This window comes from Loxodonta africana, chromosome 7 (assembly GCF_030014295.1).
Source record: "Loxodonta africana isolate mLoxAfr1 chromosome 7, mLoxAfr1.hap2, whole genome shotgun sequence".
NCBI lineage: Eukaryota > Metazoa > Chordata > Mammalia > Proboscidea > Elephantidae > Loxodonta > Loxodonta africana.
The window spans coordinates 35,996,163-36,013,418 of record NC_087348.1 but is presented as its reverse complement, the minus strand read 5'-3'; the positions used below and the strand labels follow the sequence as shown (position 1 = coordinate 36,013,418).

Here is a 17,256-nt window from a genome sequence, read left to right as displayed (position 1 = left end):
AACCTTTTCATGAGTTTTTACAGTAGTGGTCTCATACAGTATTTGTCCTTTTGTGATTGACTTATTTCACTTAGCATAATGCCCTCTAGATTCATACATGTTATGAGATGCTTCACAGATTCATCGTTGTTCTTTATTGTTGCATAATACTCCGTTGTGTGTATGTACCATAGTTTGTTTATCCATTCATTTGTTGATGGGCATCTAGGTTGTTTTGATGTTTTTGCTATTGTGAACAATGCTGCGATGAACATGCATATGTCTATTCATATGACGACTCTTATTTCTCTAGGATATATTCCTAGGAGTGGGACTGCTAGTTCATATGATAGTTCTATTTCTAGCTTTCTAAGGAAGCACCATATTGTTTTCCAAAATGGTTGTATCATTTTGCATTCCCACCAGCAGTGTGTAAGAGTTCCGATCTCCCCACAGCCTCTCCAAAATTTGTTATTTCCTGTTTTTTTTTTTTTTGATTCCTGCCAGTAATGCCAAGTTGAGATGGTATCTCATTGTGGTTTCAATTTACATTTCTTTAACGGCTAATGATCAAGAGCATTTCCTCATGTGTCTATTAAAACCCAGTGCCGTCTATTGGCCACTCGAATATCTTCTTTGGTGAAGTGTTTATTCATTTCCTTTGCCCATTGTTTAATCGGATTATTTGTCTTCTTGTTGTAGAGGTGTTGGATTTTCTTGTAGATTTTAGAGATTAGAACTTTGTCTGATTTGTAATAGCCAAAAATTTTTTCCCAGTCTCTAGGTTCTCTTTTTACTCTTTTGGTGAAGTCTTTTGATGAGCGTAAGTGTTTAATTTTTAGAAGATCTCAGTTATCTGGCTTATCTTCTGGAGTTTGTGTGTTGTTGGTTGTGGTTTATATCCTGTTAATGCTGTGTATTAGGGCCTGTAGTGCTGATCCTGTTTTTTCTTCTATAAACTTCATAGTTTTTGGCTTTATATTTAGGTCTTTGATCAATTTTGAATTAGTTTTTGTATATGGTGTGAGGTATGGGTCCTGTTTCATTTTTTTGCAGATGGACATTCAGTTTTGCCAGTACCATTTGTTAAAAAGACTGTCTTTTCCCCATTTGATGGATTTTGGGCACTTGTTGAAGATCAGGTGGCCATAGGTGGATGGATTTACATCTGGGTTCTCAGTTCTGTTCACTGGTCAATGTGTCTGTAATTGTACCAGTACCAGGCTGTTTTGACTACCATAGCTGTGTAGTAGGTTCTGAGGTCAAGTGGTATGAGTCCTCCTACTTTATTCTTCTTCTTCAATAGTGCTTTACTTATCTGGGGCTTCTTCCCTTTCCATATAAAGTTAATGATAAGTTTTTCCATCTCTTTAAAGAATGGAATAGGGAATTTTTATGTTGTAAAATTTTTGTGTTCTTCCTTTAAGGCTTCTTGGGTAACTATTCTCGTATCTCCCAAAATTTTTAGGACCTCTTTCTCTGAGGTCGTTAGCCAAATAACACATTAGATTCTCATCTGTTTATAAAGGTTTGGTATAAGATGCTGCCTGATATCTAGAGTTCTTTCAACATGTGTCTTTAAAAGTCAAATTCTGTGTTGGAAATAAGAAGACAAAACTAATATGTCACTGAAAGCCCCCCAAAGAGCGACATTGAAATCTAATGAGTTAATAAGAAAGTTCAAAGGGATTTTTATAAATGTATTAGGAAGAAACAGATTTTTTTCCATATAGCTGACTAAGATAATATCTTTAATCATGCATACCTATAGCTCTCTTGTTTTAGGACTTCCTAACTAATACCAAAAATTGGAAAGAGTGGATTTCAACTTGGAAGAGTAAAACAACACAAAATAGCTTTTAGCTAAAGTCAGGAAAATGAATGCTTGAAAAATATACATGAATTTGCCAGTTGCTTTAGGTTTGTATATGTGGCTATTGAAGGAAACGGCATTTATTTTCTAAAATGTGAGACCAACTCTGTAGATAAAACAAATAAAATATGGCCTCTGGACACCCTTTTAACCCCATACTAAAGGCACTCCTTCAGCCAAAGATTAGGCAGGCCCATAAAACAAACAATAATATACATGGCTCAGTAATAATATACATGGCTCATGACTAAATGGGCTTATCAGCCCAGGAGCAAGAAAGAGAGGCGGGGGGCGGGGGGCAGCTGGGACAGGAAAGCTGGACAAATGGAAATAGGGAACCTAAGGTTGATAAGGGAAGTACTGACATGTTGCGGGGTTGGCAACCAATGTTACCAAACAGTATTGTTTAATGAGAAACCAGTTTGCTGTGTAAACCTTCATCTAAAGCACAATAAATAGAAAACAAATAAATAAAATATATTTAAAAAAAAAAAAAAGATGAGAATGTAAGGGAGCAAGGAAGCTAGAAAAACAACAAAATAACAAAAAGATACTAACTCTGGAAATGATGTAAAAGTAACCCAATCATGTTAAGATGATAACCATGAAAAGGAGAATAAAATCGTCATCAGCAAGTTTGATGTGGGTGGCTCTAAAGGAACAATTCTGTATCCCAAATTCCTTTCTATTTTATTATTTTAAATTATGATCAAGGCGAAGAAGACTTAGCCTATGATGGCTAAAGCATTTGTATGAAACTTTTTTTTTTTTTTTCTCTTTCCAGCCTAACTCATACTATCTTGAATAAGAACAAAGGATAATGTTTTGAGAATTACTTGCTGGACTTTGAACTAAGAGAGTTGATAAATTTAATGCCTCCAGCTTTTGAGTGGCATTGTATTGGGGAAGGGGTTTGCAACATTTAGGGGGCCTATGAAAATAGTGTTGGATTTTTAATGAAATTTGCAGGTGTAATGGGAACATTTTTGGTATCGTTGTGAGAACAAAAGGATGACATAAAAGGACCTAGAAAGTTATAGCTACAGTCAGAAAATAGAATAAAATTAGCCTTTAAAAGTGTTGTCTAGTGTATCTGGAAGGAAATAATAGAAAGCACAGATATGCTGTGAGTGGGAAAAACCTGGAAAGAAATTAGTATTGAGTTGAAAAGACAAAGAAGAAAACTGACAAGAAATTAGATGAGAGTATGCAATGTGACCTGGCACTTTGACGGACAAGAGCTGTCCTGAGATGTGGCGGTAGACAAGAAGCACATTGTGGGGAAGCAGCTGTCATTTCTGCAAATGAATTGAGGGGCACTTCACCTGCAACACTAAATTCAACTTCAGTAGCAAAATACAATAGTACAGACGTGGTGAGCCAGTTGACAGAAGAGATAAGGAGGTTGAGAGAGAGAGAAAGAAACAACGTGACAGATTCAGAGACCACAGAAGAAAGAATGTGAGATACAACATGTAGCAGGTGACATGTAACAGAAGGTTAGCTGTAATAGATACACTGTAACATTCTAAAGAGGAACATTCTGTGCCCCAAAATTTTTCCTGTAAGACTAGGGGATGTTTCCCCAGAGAAACCATGAAAACACTATTACTCTAGTTCTGAAGTGAAATTAGGCAGGCTCTTGGAAGCTCCGTTATTAAGAGTTCTCCTTAGAGACTGTGGGGAAAGGGTTCAGGGACCTTGTAGAAATGAGACAAACTAGAGATTTATGGTAATTGTTGTTTAAAAAAAATCTTTTCTTTAAAATGTTGTACATAATAACATTGTAGACTATTTGGAAGACAAAGGGAGAAATCATTTATACACCAACAACCCTAATACAGTCTTTGTAATTTATCATGTTTCATATGCAGACCTATTTAAATGTATTTAAAGGTATAATGTACACACAAATTTGTTTTCTGTTTTTTATGTAGCATATAAAAAGCATTTTCTAAATTGCTACGTTATCCTTTTGTAATTTAAATTCCTAACATTCTATAAAGAGTATATATGTAGTAACCTTCTCCCAGTGCCCTGTGCATTGATTTCCCATCCTAAGGTACACATATTTGCTGTCCCTACTGGCCTGGAGGAAACAGTCTTATAAGAGGGATGCTTCTTCACATTTAAGTTTCAAGTGGTTAGCAGGCGTTAATGAATCATCTTGCTTCTCCACTGACACTTAGAGGTGGGTAAGGAGCTGATGTGGTGGGTATGCAATTGGAAGTTCACTGTAGCATGTCAGGCTTTCGGCAGTTAAGTTTTGAAGTTTGAGGGCTTGAGAAGAAAGTTTAAGGCAGTTTTGCTCTTCAGGAGCCTAACGGAATTATAAGGAGATAAAGATCCATTGGAGGGCAGTTTACTTTCAGAGAAGCCTAGGCTTCTTGAGGAAAATTTGTTTGGTTATCACGCTATCTGGAAACTCTCTCCTTTACCCTCAGCACCAGTCCAGGGTGAGACAAGTACTCTCTTGCACTGGTATTTTGAGAAGATTGTCTCTGGGGTTTGGTGACAGAAGGACTTCATAAAGTGACCAAGGAAAGAAAACTCAGCATTGCTTATGCTTCCCAAATGCAGGAGCTTTTCACAATTCTCAGAGCCTGTAAGGCCATCTCATTAGTTTTTCTCTTCATCACACAGTAAAATATGAGCTCATTGATGTTGTCATGGTTGAAAACTGGCTCTGCTACTAAGGATTGCTCAGTCAGGCAGAAAAATATCTTTGTATGAAACACCAGTGCTTAAGGCAATAGAGTGAACCCATAGGCTACTGATTTAGGGGTTTCAGGGGGGTTGTTTTGTTTTTGCAGTTGCAGCAATTAGGAATCCCATCCACCACAATGGTGCCTCAGTTCTCACTAAGTGGTTCACCTATTCCCAGACGGTGCCTTTAACCTATTGGGTTTCTTCCTAAACTTTGGAATTTTTAAAACCATAATCTTGGATCATCTACCTCTAATTCAGTTAATACTGGCAGTGAGCCGATGAAGCGGATTATGGGAGCCTACCTGCAGTGTGACAGGTATCTATTTTCCATACTGCTTACACTTATTTCTTCCTGGTCAACAGAAAACCTACAATTTGGGAAACCCAACGATTTACCTGACACAAGCAGAAACTCATTCCAGGTGCACCATATGTTAAAACCACACTTTGTCAGTTTTCTCCTTGGATACAGGATCAGGTCATTCACTTTTTTGTGTATAATGGGTACATCATATGTTTGAACAACAGTGTGATAGATAATGACAGCCCCGAAGAGAATTATAAGAAGTTCATAGAAACACTGTATTATGTTTTTGTGCAGGAACTTCTTTGTAGCACTACTACAAGAAAGAAGCTTGTGTGAGGTAACTTCTGTTAAAGTATATTATCGAAACTGCTCTAGGATTCTGAGAATAGGCCCAGGCGACATGTTCCGCTGATTTCTCTTGTCAAGTCAGCATTGCCAAATTCTGTAACAGATAGGCAGTGTAAAGAAAAGATGTAAAGGCCACGTGTCTGTCAATTTGTTCTACTGTGGGGGCTTGTATGTTGCTGTGATCCTGGAAGCTATGCCACCAGTATTCAGATACCAGCAGGGTCACCCATGGAGGACAGGTTTCAGCTGAGCTTCCAGACTAAGACAGACTAGGAAGAAGGACCTGGCAGTCTACTTCTGAAAAGGATTAGCCAGTGAAAACCTTATGAATAGCAGCGGAACATTGTCTGATATAGTGCTGGAAGATGAGCCCCCCAGGTTGGAAGGGACTCAGAATACGACTGGGGAAGAGCTGCTTCCTCAAAGTAGAGTTGACCTTAATGACGTGGATGGAGTAAAGCTTTCGGAACCTTCATTTGCTGATGTGACACCACTTACAATGAGAAGAAACAGCTGGAAGCATCCATTAATAATCAGAACCTGGAATGTACAAAGTATGAATCTAGGAAAATTGGAAATTGTCGAAAATGAAATGGAATGTATAAACATTGATATCCTAGGCATTAGTGAGCTAAAATGGACTGGTATTGGCCATTTTGAATCTGACAGTCATATAGTCTACTATGCCAGGAATGACAACTTGAGGAGGAATGGTGTTGCATTCATTGTCAAAAAGAACATTTCAAGATCTATCCTGAAGTACAACGCTGTCAGTGATAGGATAATATCCATACGCCTACAAGGAAGACCAGTTAATACGACTATTATTCAAAATTATGCATTATTATTCAAATTTATGCACCAACCACTAAGGTGGATAAAGAAATTGAAGATTTTTATCAGCTTCTGTAGTCTGAAATTGATGGAACATGCAACCAGGATGCATTGATAATTACCAGTGATTGGAATGTGAAAGTTGGAGACAAAGAAGAAGGATTGGTAATTGGAAAATATGACCTTGGTGTTAGAAATGATGCCGGAGATTGAATGATAGAATTTTGCAAGACCAACAACTTCTTCACTGCAAATACCTTTTTTCACCAACATAAACAGTGACTACACACGTGGACCTCACCAGGTGGAACACACGGGAATCAAATTGACTATGTCTTTGGAAACAGACAATGGAAAAGCTCAATATTATCAGTCAGAACAGACAATGGAAAAGCTCAATATTATCAGTCAGAGGCCGACCATCAATTGCTCATATGAAGTTCAAGCTGAAACTGAAGAAAATCAGAGCAAGGCCACAGGAGCCAAAATACAACCTTTAATATATTCCACCTGAATTTAGACAGCATCTCAAGAATAGATTTGACTCATTGAACACAAATGACCGAAGACCAGACCGGTTGTGGAATGACATCAAGTACATCATACACGAAGAAAGCAACAGGTCATTGAAAAGAAAGGAAAGACCAAGATGGATGTTAGAGGAGACTCTGAAACTTGCTCTCGAATGTCAAGCAGCTAAACCAGAAGGAAGAAATGATGAAGTAAAAGAACTGAACAGAAGATTTCAAAGGGTGGCTTGAGAAGACAAAGTAAAGTATTATAATGATATGTGCAAAGAGCTGGAGATAAAGGAACATGCTTGGCATTTCTTAAGCTGAAAGAACTGAAGAAAAAAATTCAAGCCTCAAGTTGCAATAGTGAAAGATTCTATGGGGAAAATATTAAACAACGCAGGAAGCATCAAAAGAAGATGGAAGGAACACACAGAGTCATTATACCAAAAAGAATTAGTCGACGTTCAAACATTTCAAGAGTTAGCATATGATCAGGAACCGATGGTACTGAAGGAAAAAGTGCAAGCTGCACTGAAGGCATTGGTGAAAAACAAGGCTCCAGGAATTGACGGAATATCAACTGAGATGTTTCAACAAACAGATGCAGCACTGGAAGTGCTCACTCATCTATGCCAAGAAATATGGAAGATAGATTTCTGGCCAACCGACTGGAAGAGAGCCATATTTATGGCTATTCCCAAGAAAGGTGATCCAACCAAATGCAGAAATTATCAAACAATATCATTAATATCACATGCAAGCAAAATTTTGCTGAAGATCATTCAAAAGTGGTTGTAGCAGTATGTTGAGAGGGAACTGCCAGAAATTCAGGCTGGTTTCAGAAGAGGACGTGAAACCAGGGATATCATTGCTGATGTCAGATGGATCCTGGCTGAATGCAGAGAATACCAGAAGGATGTTTACCTGTGTTTTATTGACTATGCAAAGGCATTTGACTGTGTGAATCATAACAAATTATGGATAATATTGCGATGAGTGGGAATTCCAGAACACTTAATTGTGCTCATGAGGAACCTTTAGGTAGATCAAGAGGCAGTTGTTCAGACAGAACAAAGGGATACTGATTAGTTTAAAGCCAGGAAAGGTGTGCATCAGGGTTATATCCTCTCACCAGACCTATTCAATCTGTATGCTGAGCAAATAATCCGAGAAGCTGGACTATATGAAGAAGAACGGGGCATCAGGATTGGAGGAAGACTCATTAACAACCTGCATTATGCAGATGACACAACCTTGCTTGGTGAAAGTGAAGAGGACTTGAAGCACTTACTAATGAAGATCAAAGACCACAGCCTTCAGTATGGATTACACCTCAACATAAAGAAAACAAAAATCCTCACAAGTGGCCTAATAAGCAGCATCATGATAAATGGGAAAAAGACTGAAGTTGTCAAGGATTTCATTTTACTTGGATCGGCAATTAAAACCCATAGAAGCAGCAGTCAAGAAATCAAAAGACACATTGCATTGGGCAAATCTGCTGCAAAGGACCTCTTTAAAGTGTTGAAAAGCAAAAATGTCACCTTGAAGACCCAAGCCATGGTATTTTCATTTGCATCATATGCATGTGAAAGCTGGGCAATGAATAAGGAAGACCGAAGAAGAATTGATACCTTTAAATTGTGGTGTTGGCAAAGAATGTTGAATATACTATAGACTGCCAAAAGAATGAACAAATCTGTCTTGGAAGAAGTACAACCAGAATGCTCCTTAGAAGCAAGGATGACAAGGCTGCATCTTCACATACTTTGAACGTGTTGTCAGGAGGGATCAGTCCCTGGAAAAGTACATCATGCTTAGTAAAGTACCGAGTCAGCAGAAAGGAGGAAGACCCTCGATGAGGTGGATTGACACAGTGGGTACAACAGTGAGCTCAAGCATAGCAACGATTTTAAGGGATGGCACAGGACTGGGCAGTGTTTTGTTCTGTTGTGCATAGAGTCGCTATGAGTCGGAACCAACTCAACAGCGCCTAACAACAACAACTTCATCTAAATTTCACAAGGAAGGAAAGCATAAGCCTAGGGATTGTTAGGAACAAATCACACCACAGGAATAAATCTTTAGGTTTTGGTGACTTTTTGCAAAACAAAACTCTAGGCTACTAACTTTGCCAACCTGTTTGTGGACAATATGCCACAAAGGTTTTCTCTTCTTTTTCCCTCATGTGTGATGTCTTTTTGTCTTTTGCTTATACAAGCAACAAATGGTTACTTTAAATCTTGATTCTTTCAAAGATGTTTTGGATCTTTAATCTTGTATATTTTTCATAGGCTGATCCATCTGCTGTGTTTGTATCACTTTGGTGTGGCCAATTTGTGCTACGTAGTTAGGTGTGATCTGTTGTCGTATATTGCTTTTTTTGATAGGTCTCTTTTGAGTTCCTTGCAAATAAAGCTATCTCAAAACAGCAGAAGGCAATGCCCATACCAACAGAAGACAGTCCACTCTAATGAGCTGGCCTGGTATTAAAAAGAAAAAAGGAGATAAGAGAATGGCCTAAGAAGACTCTGAACTGATACATTCTGGTAGAACTGTGTAGGTCAAGAGTCACTGGCGATTTTCAGTTTGAGTAAAAGCAAGGAGTACCTGGTGAGATGGAGCGTTGTACAAGTAACTCTTGAATCAGTGATCTTTTGCCTCTTGGCACATCAAGAATAAGCTGGAATATTTTAATTTGTTCCTATTTGGTCTTATTACTCCTGTATGTGGAATGTGAATGGCTCTTTATGTAGATTTACTACAATTACATATATATTGAATTCTTTGATACTCTTTGAACTACTGGCCATTCATGAAAATAATTTAAATCAATTCTACCTTTTTACTAATTAATATTCAGAATTAAAGAGCTAATGTGAAATTAGCATAAACTAATTCTTAGAATTTACATCTTTAATTTCAGGAGAGAATAGATGCCATTTAATGAATTCTGTGTGACTTTTTTTTATAAACAGCCTTTGTTACCAGATGAGAAAATGCAAGTGTATCAAGAATTCATAGTAGCTTAACGTGTTTACAAACGTATACTGCAAAATCATTAACGTTAACTCTGTTCCTGCTACCCTGTCTTCACATATTACTGGAGAAACTGCCCTAGACTTGATTAAACATTAGGCTGTTAACCTGGGAAAACTATGAAGTTTAATCAGCTTATTTTCTTGTCAAAATCAATTTAGGAAACATTTACAGTTAGACCATTTAATTTTAATAAACTAATTTGTGTCTTTTGAGATATAAAATATATGAATCACAAAGAAATGATAATTTTGATGTCTCTGATTCTCTTGTGTCCAGAGGTTCCAGAGAGAGATTTCCTGAGACTCTTACTCATGATAGTGTAAAAAGGAATCATCAGATCTCTATGAATTGAACAAAATAATATTTATATTATGTAAAATAATCTAAGTAAAGGGTAGCCAGGAATTCTTCATGCAATTTTTACAAATTTGAGATTATGTCAAAATTAAAAAAATAAATCCTCAAGGGAAAAAACTCAACAACTTAAGAAATGAAAGAATTTGCTCAGTAAGGTTTGAATACTGGTTTTGAAAAACCCTGTTTAAGACAGGCATATAGTATACTTCTGTATAACCTTTCAGATATTTTTAGGAACTTTTAAGTTTTATTTTGGAGGTAATATTGATGTCCATTTAGGAACTTTTTAGTTTAGCTAATTACAATAAAAATTTAACATAAATGTGAATTTTTATGCTTGGTAGGTAGAAAGTTTGTTTGGAATTTCTGGTCATGATGGCGTGTAGTGTTTATGATTTGGGCCTCCTCTCCATTTCAAACACATGGTAATGATATATAAAATTAAAAAGAGAAAATGTGAATGACATAAAACCCATAAACCTGTTGCCATCGAGTCTGTCCTGACTCATAGTGACAGAGTAGAACTGCTCCCTAGCATTTCCAAAGCTATATTCATTCTTTACGGAAGCAGACCGCCACATCTCTCTCCCACTGAACGGCTGGTGGATTCAAACTGCTGACCTTGCCTTCAGCAGCCGAGTGCTTAACCACAGTACCACCAGAGCTCCTTGTAAGTACATAAAAAAGTACATAGCCATGTGTAAATTCATCTATGAACCAAGAACTAAACAGAAACACCATGCAGTAGTAAATGGGGCTAAAACCACAGGCCTCCTGCACTCTGGATTCAGAAGCAGACTTATGTAACTGAGGGCTCATTTCTTGTGGAGTAGTGGAGACCAAAAGCATCACACACAAGGCAAGAGACCAGAACCAGCCTCTACCACCCTCACCCCTTTAAAGGAGACTCACAAAAAGTTCTGACTGCTGCCTGGGAAATGGCTTATATAAAACTGTATACTCGGGGTATGGGAGGAAGCAGACAGCCATGCAGCTAGGACTTAGTAGTGCAAGCTGCTCTGGGGTTCAGTGACAGTCTCTGTGATATCCCAACAATCATCAGGAATGGAACATTAAGTCACCCAATGTAAAACCTGGTTTTGGACCAAGGTCCATACCTAGGAGAGTGTGAATAAATAGAGTGAAAACCTCCCACTTAAGATGAGTCTGCACAATGAAATTCCAAAATATATAAGGAAAACTAATGCTGAGAAAGCTAGCCAATAAACTCAGCAATTGAAACATAAATTTACTCCAGAGAAAATAAAACTAATTGAACTACTTTAAATTGACTTTGAAATAAAGTTTAGGATCCTTAGGGAGGTAAAGGATGGAATGGTAGTTATTTAAAAAGAACAAAAAATTGAAAAACAACAGGCAAAATGAAACAAAACCATGTTAAGTCTTCTATTAACTCTTTCAGTAAGGTGATTATGCTTGCCATACTAATCAACTGCCACCTTAATCAAACATTTTTAATTATTTTCATTTTTAATTAAATGTGAATTTTCTTGGTATAGATTATCTAAAGGCAGTTGCCTAAATACAATTATAAATCTTTTTAACTTCTTCAGTATTTATGCCCTTGCTCTATTAGTTTGTTTCGTGTATTTCTTGTTGAATAAATTCTTGTCTATACAATGAGGTTCAGCCAGTTTCTTCAGCGTGGAAATTATTCCTTGGTTTAAAAAAAAATTTTTTTTTTGAACTACACCAGGAATATAATTTTACTAGTGTTAGTTCCTGTACAGCCTAGACCATGACCTAGATGCCAGCTTTTTCCGGTTAGGGTATGAAGCACCCTTTGGGATTAATTCTTTGCTGGATAATTTCAAAAATTTAGGCTAGAATGTTCTAATTTCAGACTTCATTTGCTGGAAATGTGCCCTATCCATTTACCTGTAACAGCTCATTTGCTTTAGTTTTCATTTTCCTTTGCTCAAGATGATAGCACTGCCACAAACTGCATGAGTAGATTAACACTTTTGATGCTTTTTAAAAATTTGTCTTCTAATTCTTTACCAGCTGTTATCCTTACATTTCTTCATAGTTGCCTTAGAAGTAGATGTCTATGCTAGTTTTCCATGAGGGAAGGAGAGTATCTAATTTGCTTATTCATACAGTATTATTAATAGTAACAGGAAGAGGCTAATTTTATCTTAAATGGTAACATAAACCAAACCGAGCCCATTGCCATTGAGTCAGTTCTGACTCATAGCCACCCTATAAAGTAGACCTGCCCCATAGGGTTTCCAAGGAGCAGCTGGTAGATTCGAACTGCCGACCTTTTGCTTAGCAGCCTGACACTTAACCACTGCATCACCAGGGCTCCTAAATGATAACATACTCTGTTAAAGACAGGTTAGGCACTTCTGAAGTTGGTCTGGGAGAAGGGGAATGGAATACATGGCTCCTGAAATTTTTTCCTGTTCCATCCAGAGAACCAGGGTCCCCCTCCCCCTTTAAATGGTAAATAAAGAAAACTGGCATTTGAAACTCCATTGCTTACCATCTTCAGTTTAATACCTGCTTCTCCACAAAGATTAACACTTTTTCCACCCATAGTTTACTTGTCAGGGAATTTAGGAGTTTTCTAGAGTTTGAGGTCTGCCCTTGGTAGGAATGATTTCTGGATAATTGCCAATTCTTCAGTGGAGTTTTCATTTTTAGATTACTCCAAACTCCTTTATTTCTTTTGCAGAAGAACTCAAAGGCAGTAGAATATATTATTCCTTTTCTAAGGCCCAGCATAATCTATGACTCACTTGGACACTAGGGCTTTGCTTCATGTTCTCATTAGGGGCTACTTTCTACCCTTGTTCTTTTGTAATGGATCCTTCTTATTTACCTTCAGTGTTCTGTCATGGAACCTTTTATATCCTTTGACACTTGGGATTTGTCTTGGGGTTACTGGAATAGATGATCCAGTAAGGTCCCCATAAGCCCTATCTTATGACAGCTGGTATAGGTCAGCGAGAGTAAAGAAAGAACATCTTTAAGGAAAGGTAATTCTGAATGAGGTAGAGGGAGAACTATTCTCCAAAAAGAAATGAATGTCATCCAGTTAAAGACTGAGAGATTTCCCTCTACATAAGATGCCCCAGTGACTGATTAAAACTTCCTCAGTGTATATATGTGGAAGGTGGGGAACACTCAGAGAAATTGGACTTTCAGAGAAATGTGCGTGAAGAGATTTCCCCATGGAGAATTCAAGGACTTTGTCTAACCTATTTTTTTATAGTTGAGAGTTTTGCTGGGAAAAAAAATTTTTCCCTCTTTTTTTTCAGTGTTCTATCTGGCCTTGATTTTTTATTTTGATTCCAGCCTTCTAGAACTATTGATCTAATGATGATTTCTTAATTTTTCTCTTTGCAGTTTTAACAGTGTATGTCAGGGAACTCATATTCTCTTTCGGGAATTCAGCTTCATCCAAGCCACACCCCACAATAGGGCATCGTTCTTACGGGCCTTCTGGAGATGCTTCAGAACTGTGGGCAAAAATGGCGGTAAGTCTTCTGAAATTCTTTCTTGCCTGCCGTCTTTTCGTTCTTCCTTCCAAATGTTTATCTTTCTTTTCTTCCTTTAAATGGTATTTGAGTACGTGCTGTCCAGGGCTCTAGAATACTTCACTTTTGAGAAGCTATCATCCATCTCATGTTACAGATACTACCACGCTATTCCTACCATCTGCGTCATCACTAATGATACTTATTAAGAGCTAGATGCTGCTCTGAGTACTTTAGGTATAGTAACTCACTTAATCCTCACAACAGCTTTCTGTGTAGATACTTAATCTCCATTTTGTAACTAACGAAACTGAGGATCAGAGGGGTTAAATAACTTGGTAAGGTCACACAGTAAGTGCTAGGGTCAGATTCATACTCAGGCAATATGACTCTGGAGCCCTTACTCTTGGCAAATATTAAAATACCATGCAGTAAATACAAGAAATAGTGGAAATACAAAGATGGAAGATCCTTAGTGGGGAGTGGAAGGGGGATGCTGTTGTTGGAGAAGGGGGAGAGAAGTGGATTAGATAAGATTCCCCTGGGAACTGGCTGTTTGATCTAAGTTGGGAAGGAAGAGTAGGAGTTATCCACATGGATAACGGAGAGAAGGTTATTCTAGGTGGAGAGATAGCATGTGCTATGGTGTGGAAGCATAAAAGAATCTGGAATATTTACGAAACAGAAGGTCAGAATAGCTAGAGCATGGAGTTTGTAAAGGAGTTTAGGAGGGCTGAGTCTGTAAAAGGAATACAAGAGTCAAGTCACGAAAGACCATTTTTTGTCATAATAAAGAAGTTGGATTTTATTTTGTAGATGTTATTTGAAGGATTTAAGAAAGGAGAGTGATGAGACGATAATCTGAGTTCTAGAAGATCACTCTAAAGGCACTGTGGAAGATGGCTTAAAGGGCGAGACTGGAGGCAGGGAACATAATTAGGAGACTCTTGCAAGAGTTGAGGTGAGTGATGATAGGAGCCAAAACTAAGGCAGCATCAGTGGAGCTGGGAGGGACACTTTCAGATATCGACTCTACAGGATTTGGTTTTTAGATTTGGCATGTGAGGGGGAGAGAAAAGACCAGTGATAATTCCAGGCTTCTGGCTTGGGCAACCAGGTAGGAATATTGGGAGTGCAATAGGTTTATTGGGGGAAATGATACAAAGTTTTTGAAAAATTGAAGTTTCTTTGGGACACAGTTAAAAAAATTCATTAAGCAGCTGGAAATATAAGTCAGGTTCTAGAAATAAAGGTTTGGGAAAGTGGAATAAAGTTTACTAAAGTAAGATTTTCAAAGCACTTTAAAATCCTTGAGAGACGAGCCATGTGTACACTTCTGGAAAATGCAAGTCATTCATATATTTGAATACTGTTGGTCTGTCATCTTAGGAATATACTCCAAGGAAAATATTAAGAAAGATGCTGAAAATGTCTTTATTGAGACCTCATCTTGGTGAGTTGAAGCGTGAAAGCACTCCCATTGGGTGGTCCTTTCAGAAAATGGCACTAAATTCTTACATTCAAAATATTAAAATAGATTAATTTGCTCCAGAATTTTCAGATTTAAGAATCCCTACATCAAAACTGTCTTTCACGTATATTTTTAAGGGTTTATTCTTATTCCAACCTTCATGTTATATTTTTCCCAGTCAGTATTGAATACCTTCAAGACAGTTTCTATAGTGTCTCTAACTTAGAGGAAAGCCTAAACTATTTCCTCATTCATCAACACATATTTCTGGTTAAGCTTACCACGTACCAGTGAACGGATACAAGACCCCCCTACCTTGTTCTAATCAATGCTACTGCTTCTTTATATATTGCTATTGAATTTTTTTTTCCCTAAAGTTCCTTCTACCCATTATCTTATTAGATCATTTCAGTTATTCCAAGATATAGGTAAAACCAAATCAAACCCGTTGTTGACGAGCTAATTCTGACTTATAGTGACCCTATAGGGCAGAGTAGAACTGTCCTATACGGTTTCCAAGGAGAGCCTGGTGGATTCAAACTGCCGACCTTTTGGTTAGCAGCTGTAGCTCTTAACTACTATGCCACCAGGGTTTCCTGAGAAAGTTAAAGTAGGTATTATTGGACCCATTTTATAAAAAATACAGTTGTGTAACTTGCAGAAGGATTGTACAGTGGGTTAGCGAAAAGCTGGAAATAGAACCCAGATTTATTAATGAAATGTTCTAATGTGCTATTTCTATTATTTCTGCCTTAATCACTGCTTCAGTGACATATAACTCTAGAGATCATCCATTGCATTATGCTGCTATACAAAAAGTACTTAGCATACCAAGAATAGCATCATTTTCTTGACAGAATATATGCACTAACAGGTGAAAACAAATGTGGACTCAGTTTTGAGTGAATTCAGAAAAACTGTATCAATGGTCTCTAGGTAAACAAAACTGGGAGCTGCAAGTGTATAGGTGAAGTCTGTGCTGTTTCATCAAAACCTGCTTTTCCCAAGTTTAATCAGTCAGTAAATGTTTATTGAACTCACACTATATAGGTTGAAGAATGATGCATACAGGTTTCTGTGACATAGCATGTGGAGATAACTATGGAAAACAGTTGTTCAGATATCCCTAATTCTTCTGATTTAGAAGTGGGGCCTCTTCAAGACTTTATTTACTATCACAAGGGATCCATATAGCATTTGGACTCTTAAGATAGCATTTGGACTCTAAGCAGATGTGGGTTTCTTTATCTTTTTTATAGCATCTGCCAGTGATTCATCCATCTGCTGAGGGAATGCAGCTCCAAATCCCCCCTGCTTTCTCCTGTGCCATAAACAAGTCCTAGATTTTATGTTGGATATTTATTGTTAGGCTTCTTAATCAGACAGCCTCTGATTTCTTAAGCCCAAATACAACATTCATGTCTAGGTGAGCCTAAAATCTCTGGTCAAATAGTTTTAATATATTCTTAGTTCCTTCCAGGAAACTTCGAAACATCTTTCAGTCCCAGAATGTGTCAGTCCCCATTTTTAATTCAGAATGAGCAAAATCTATCGGAGGCAAGGTTCCAAAGGAAAGGATTTATTAAACTCCATTTTCCCAATTAGAGTGCCAAGTACCAGACTCCTACTCAGTGGAGCTGCTACTATTGTTCTTCTGCAGATAACTTCCTTAGAACATCATGTGCATATTTTCACATGATCAAGAGGAAACTAACTCTCCTGGGAGGTAACAAAATGAAGAGCAGAGTTCTAGTAACATATCTAAAAATGAAGCCACCTGTAGAAAACTAAGAACGTGGTGCCTTTTGACAAGAAACACTGTATCCCAGTTTTTAGCACATACAGGGGTGTGGTGACATTTCCGCATGACAGAGTACTGAATGATGCCAGCGTTCCTATGCCTGTATTTTGGATAACCTGGTGAAGACTAGTTTCTTGCTGGCTAGGCAACTTCAGACTGCTACAAATAAAAAGACCAATTCAAATGTAATAATAAGCCTTTAAAATTCAACTCCTCACTTTGGTATTTCTTTCAGTGTAAAAAAATTAATCTGAATTTTCTAAGCCTGGAAAGATTGGAATTCTCTTGAAGTAAATGTTTACTTCTGTTTAGTGATATTGGCCCAAAAGAGCATTTGTCCACAATGTATTTTCAGTTAGACTTTACTTTGAAGCTTTGTGCTTTTACCAGTTTTACAAATACATATTTCTTTCCTTTTTAAAAAATTTTTATTATGCTTTAGGTGAAAGTTTAAGATCAACTTAGTTTCTCATTAAACTATTAGTACACATACTGTTTTGTGATGTTGGTTGCC

The 17,256-nt window shown here is 37.5% G+C and overlaps 1 protein-coding gene across 1 annotated transcript in view; it reads left to right on the top strand.

The window, feature by feature from the left end:
* CSTPP1 (centriolar satellite-associated tubulin polyglutamylase complex regulator 1) overlaps nt 1-17,256 on the top strand; it is a 227,164-nt gene that overhangs the window by 99,254 nt on the left and 110,654 nt on the right. The window contains exon 3 of the mRNA XM_010592082.3: nt 13,340-13,470. Coding sequence (XP_010590384.1) covers nt 13,340-13,470 — 131 coding nt within the window. The remainder of the gene's footprint in view (nt 1-13,339; nt 13,471-17,256) is intronic.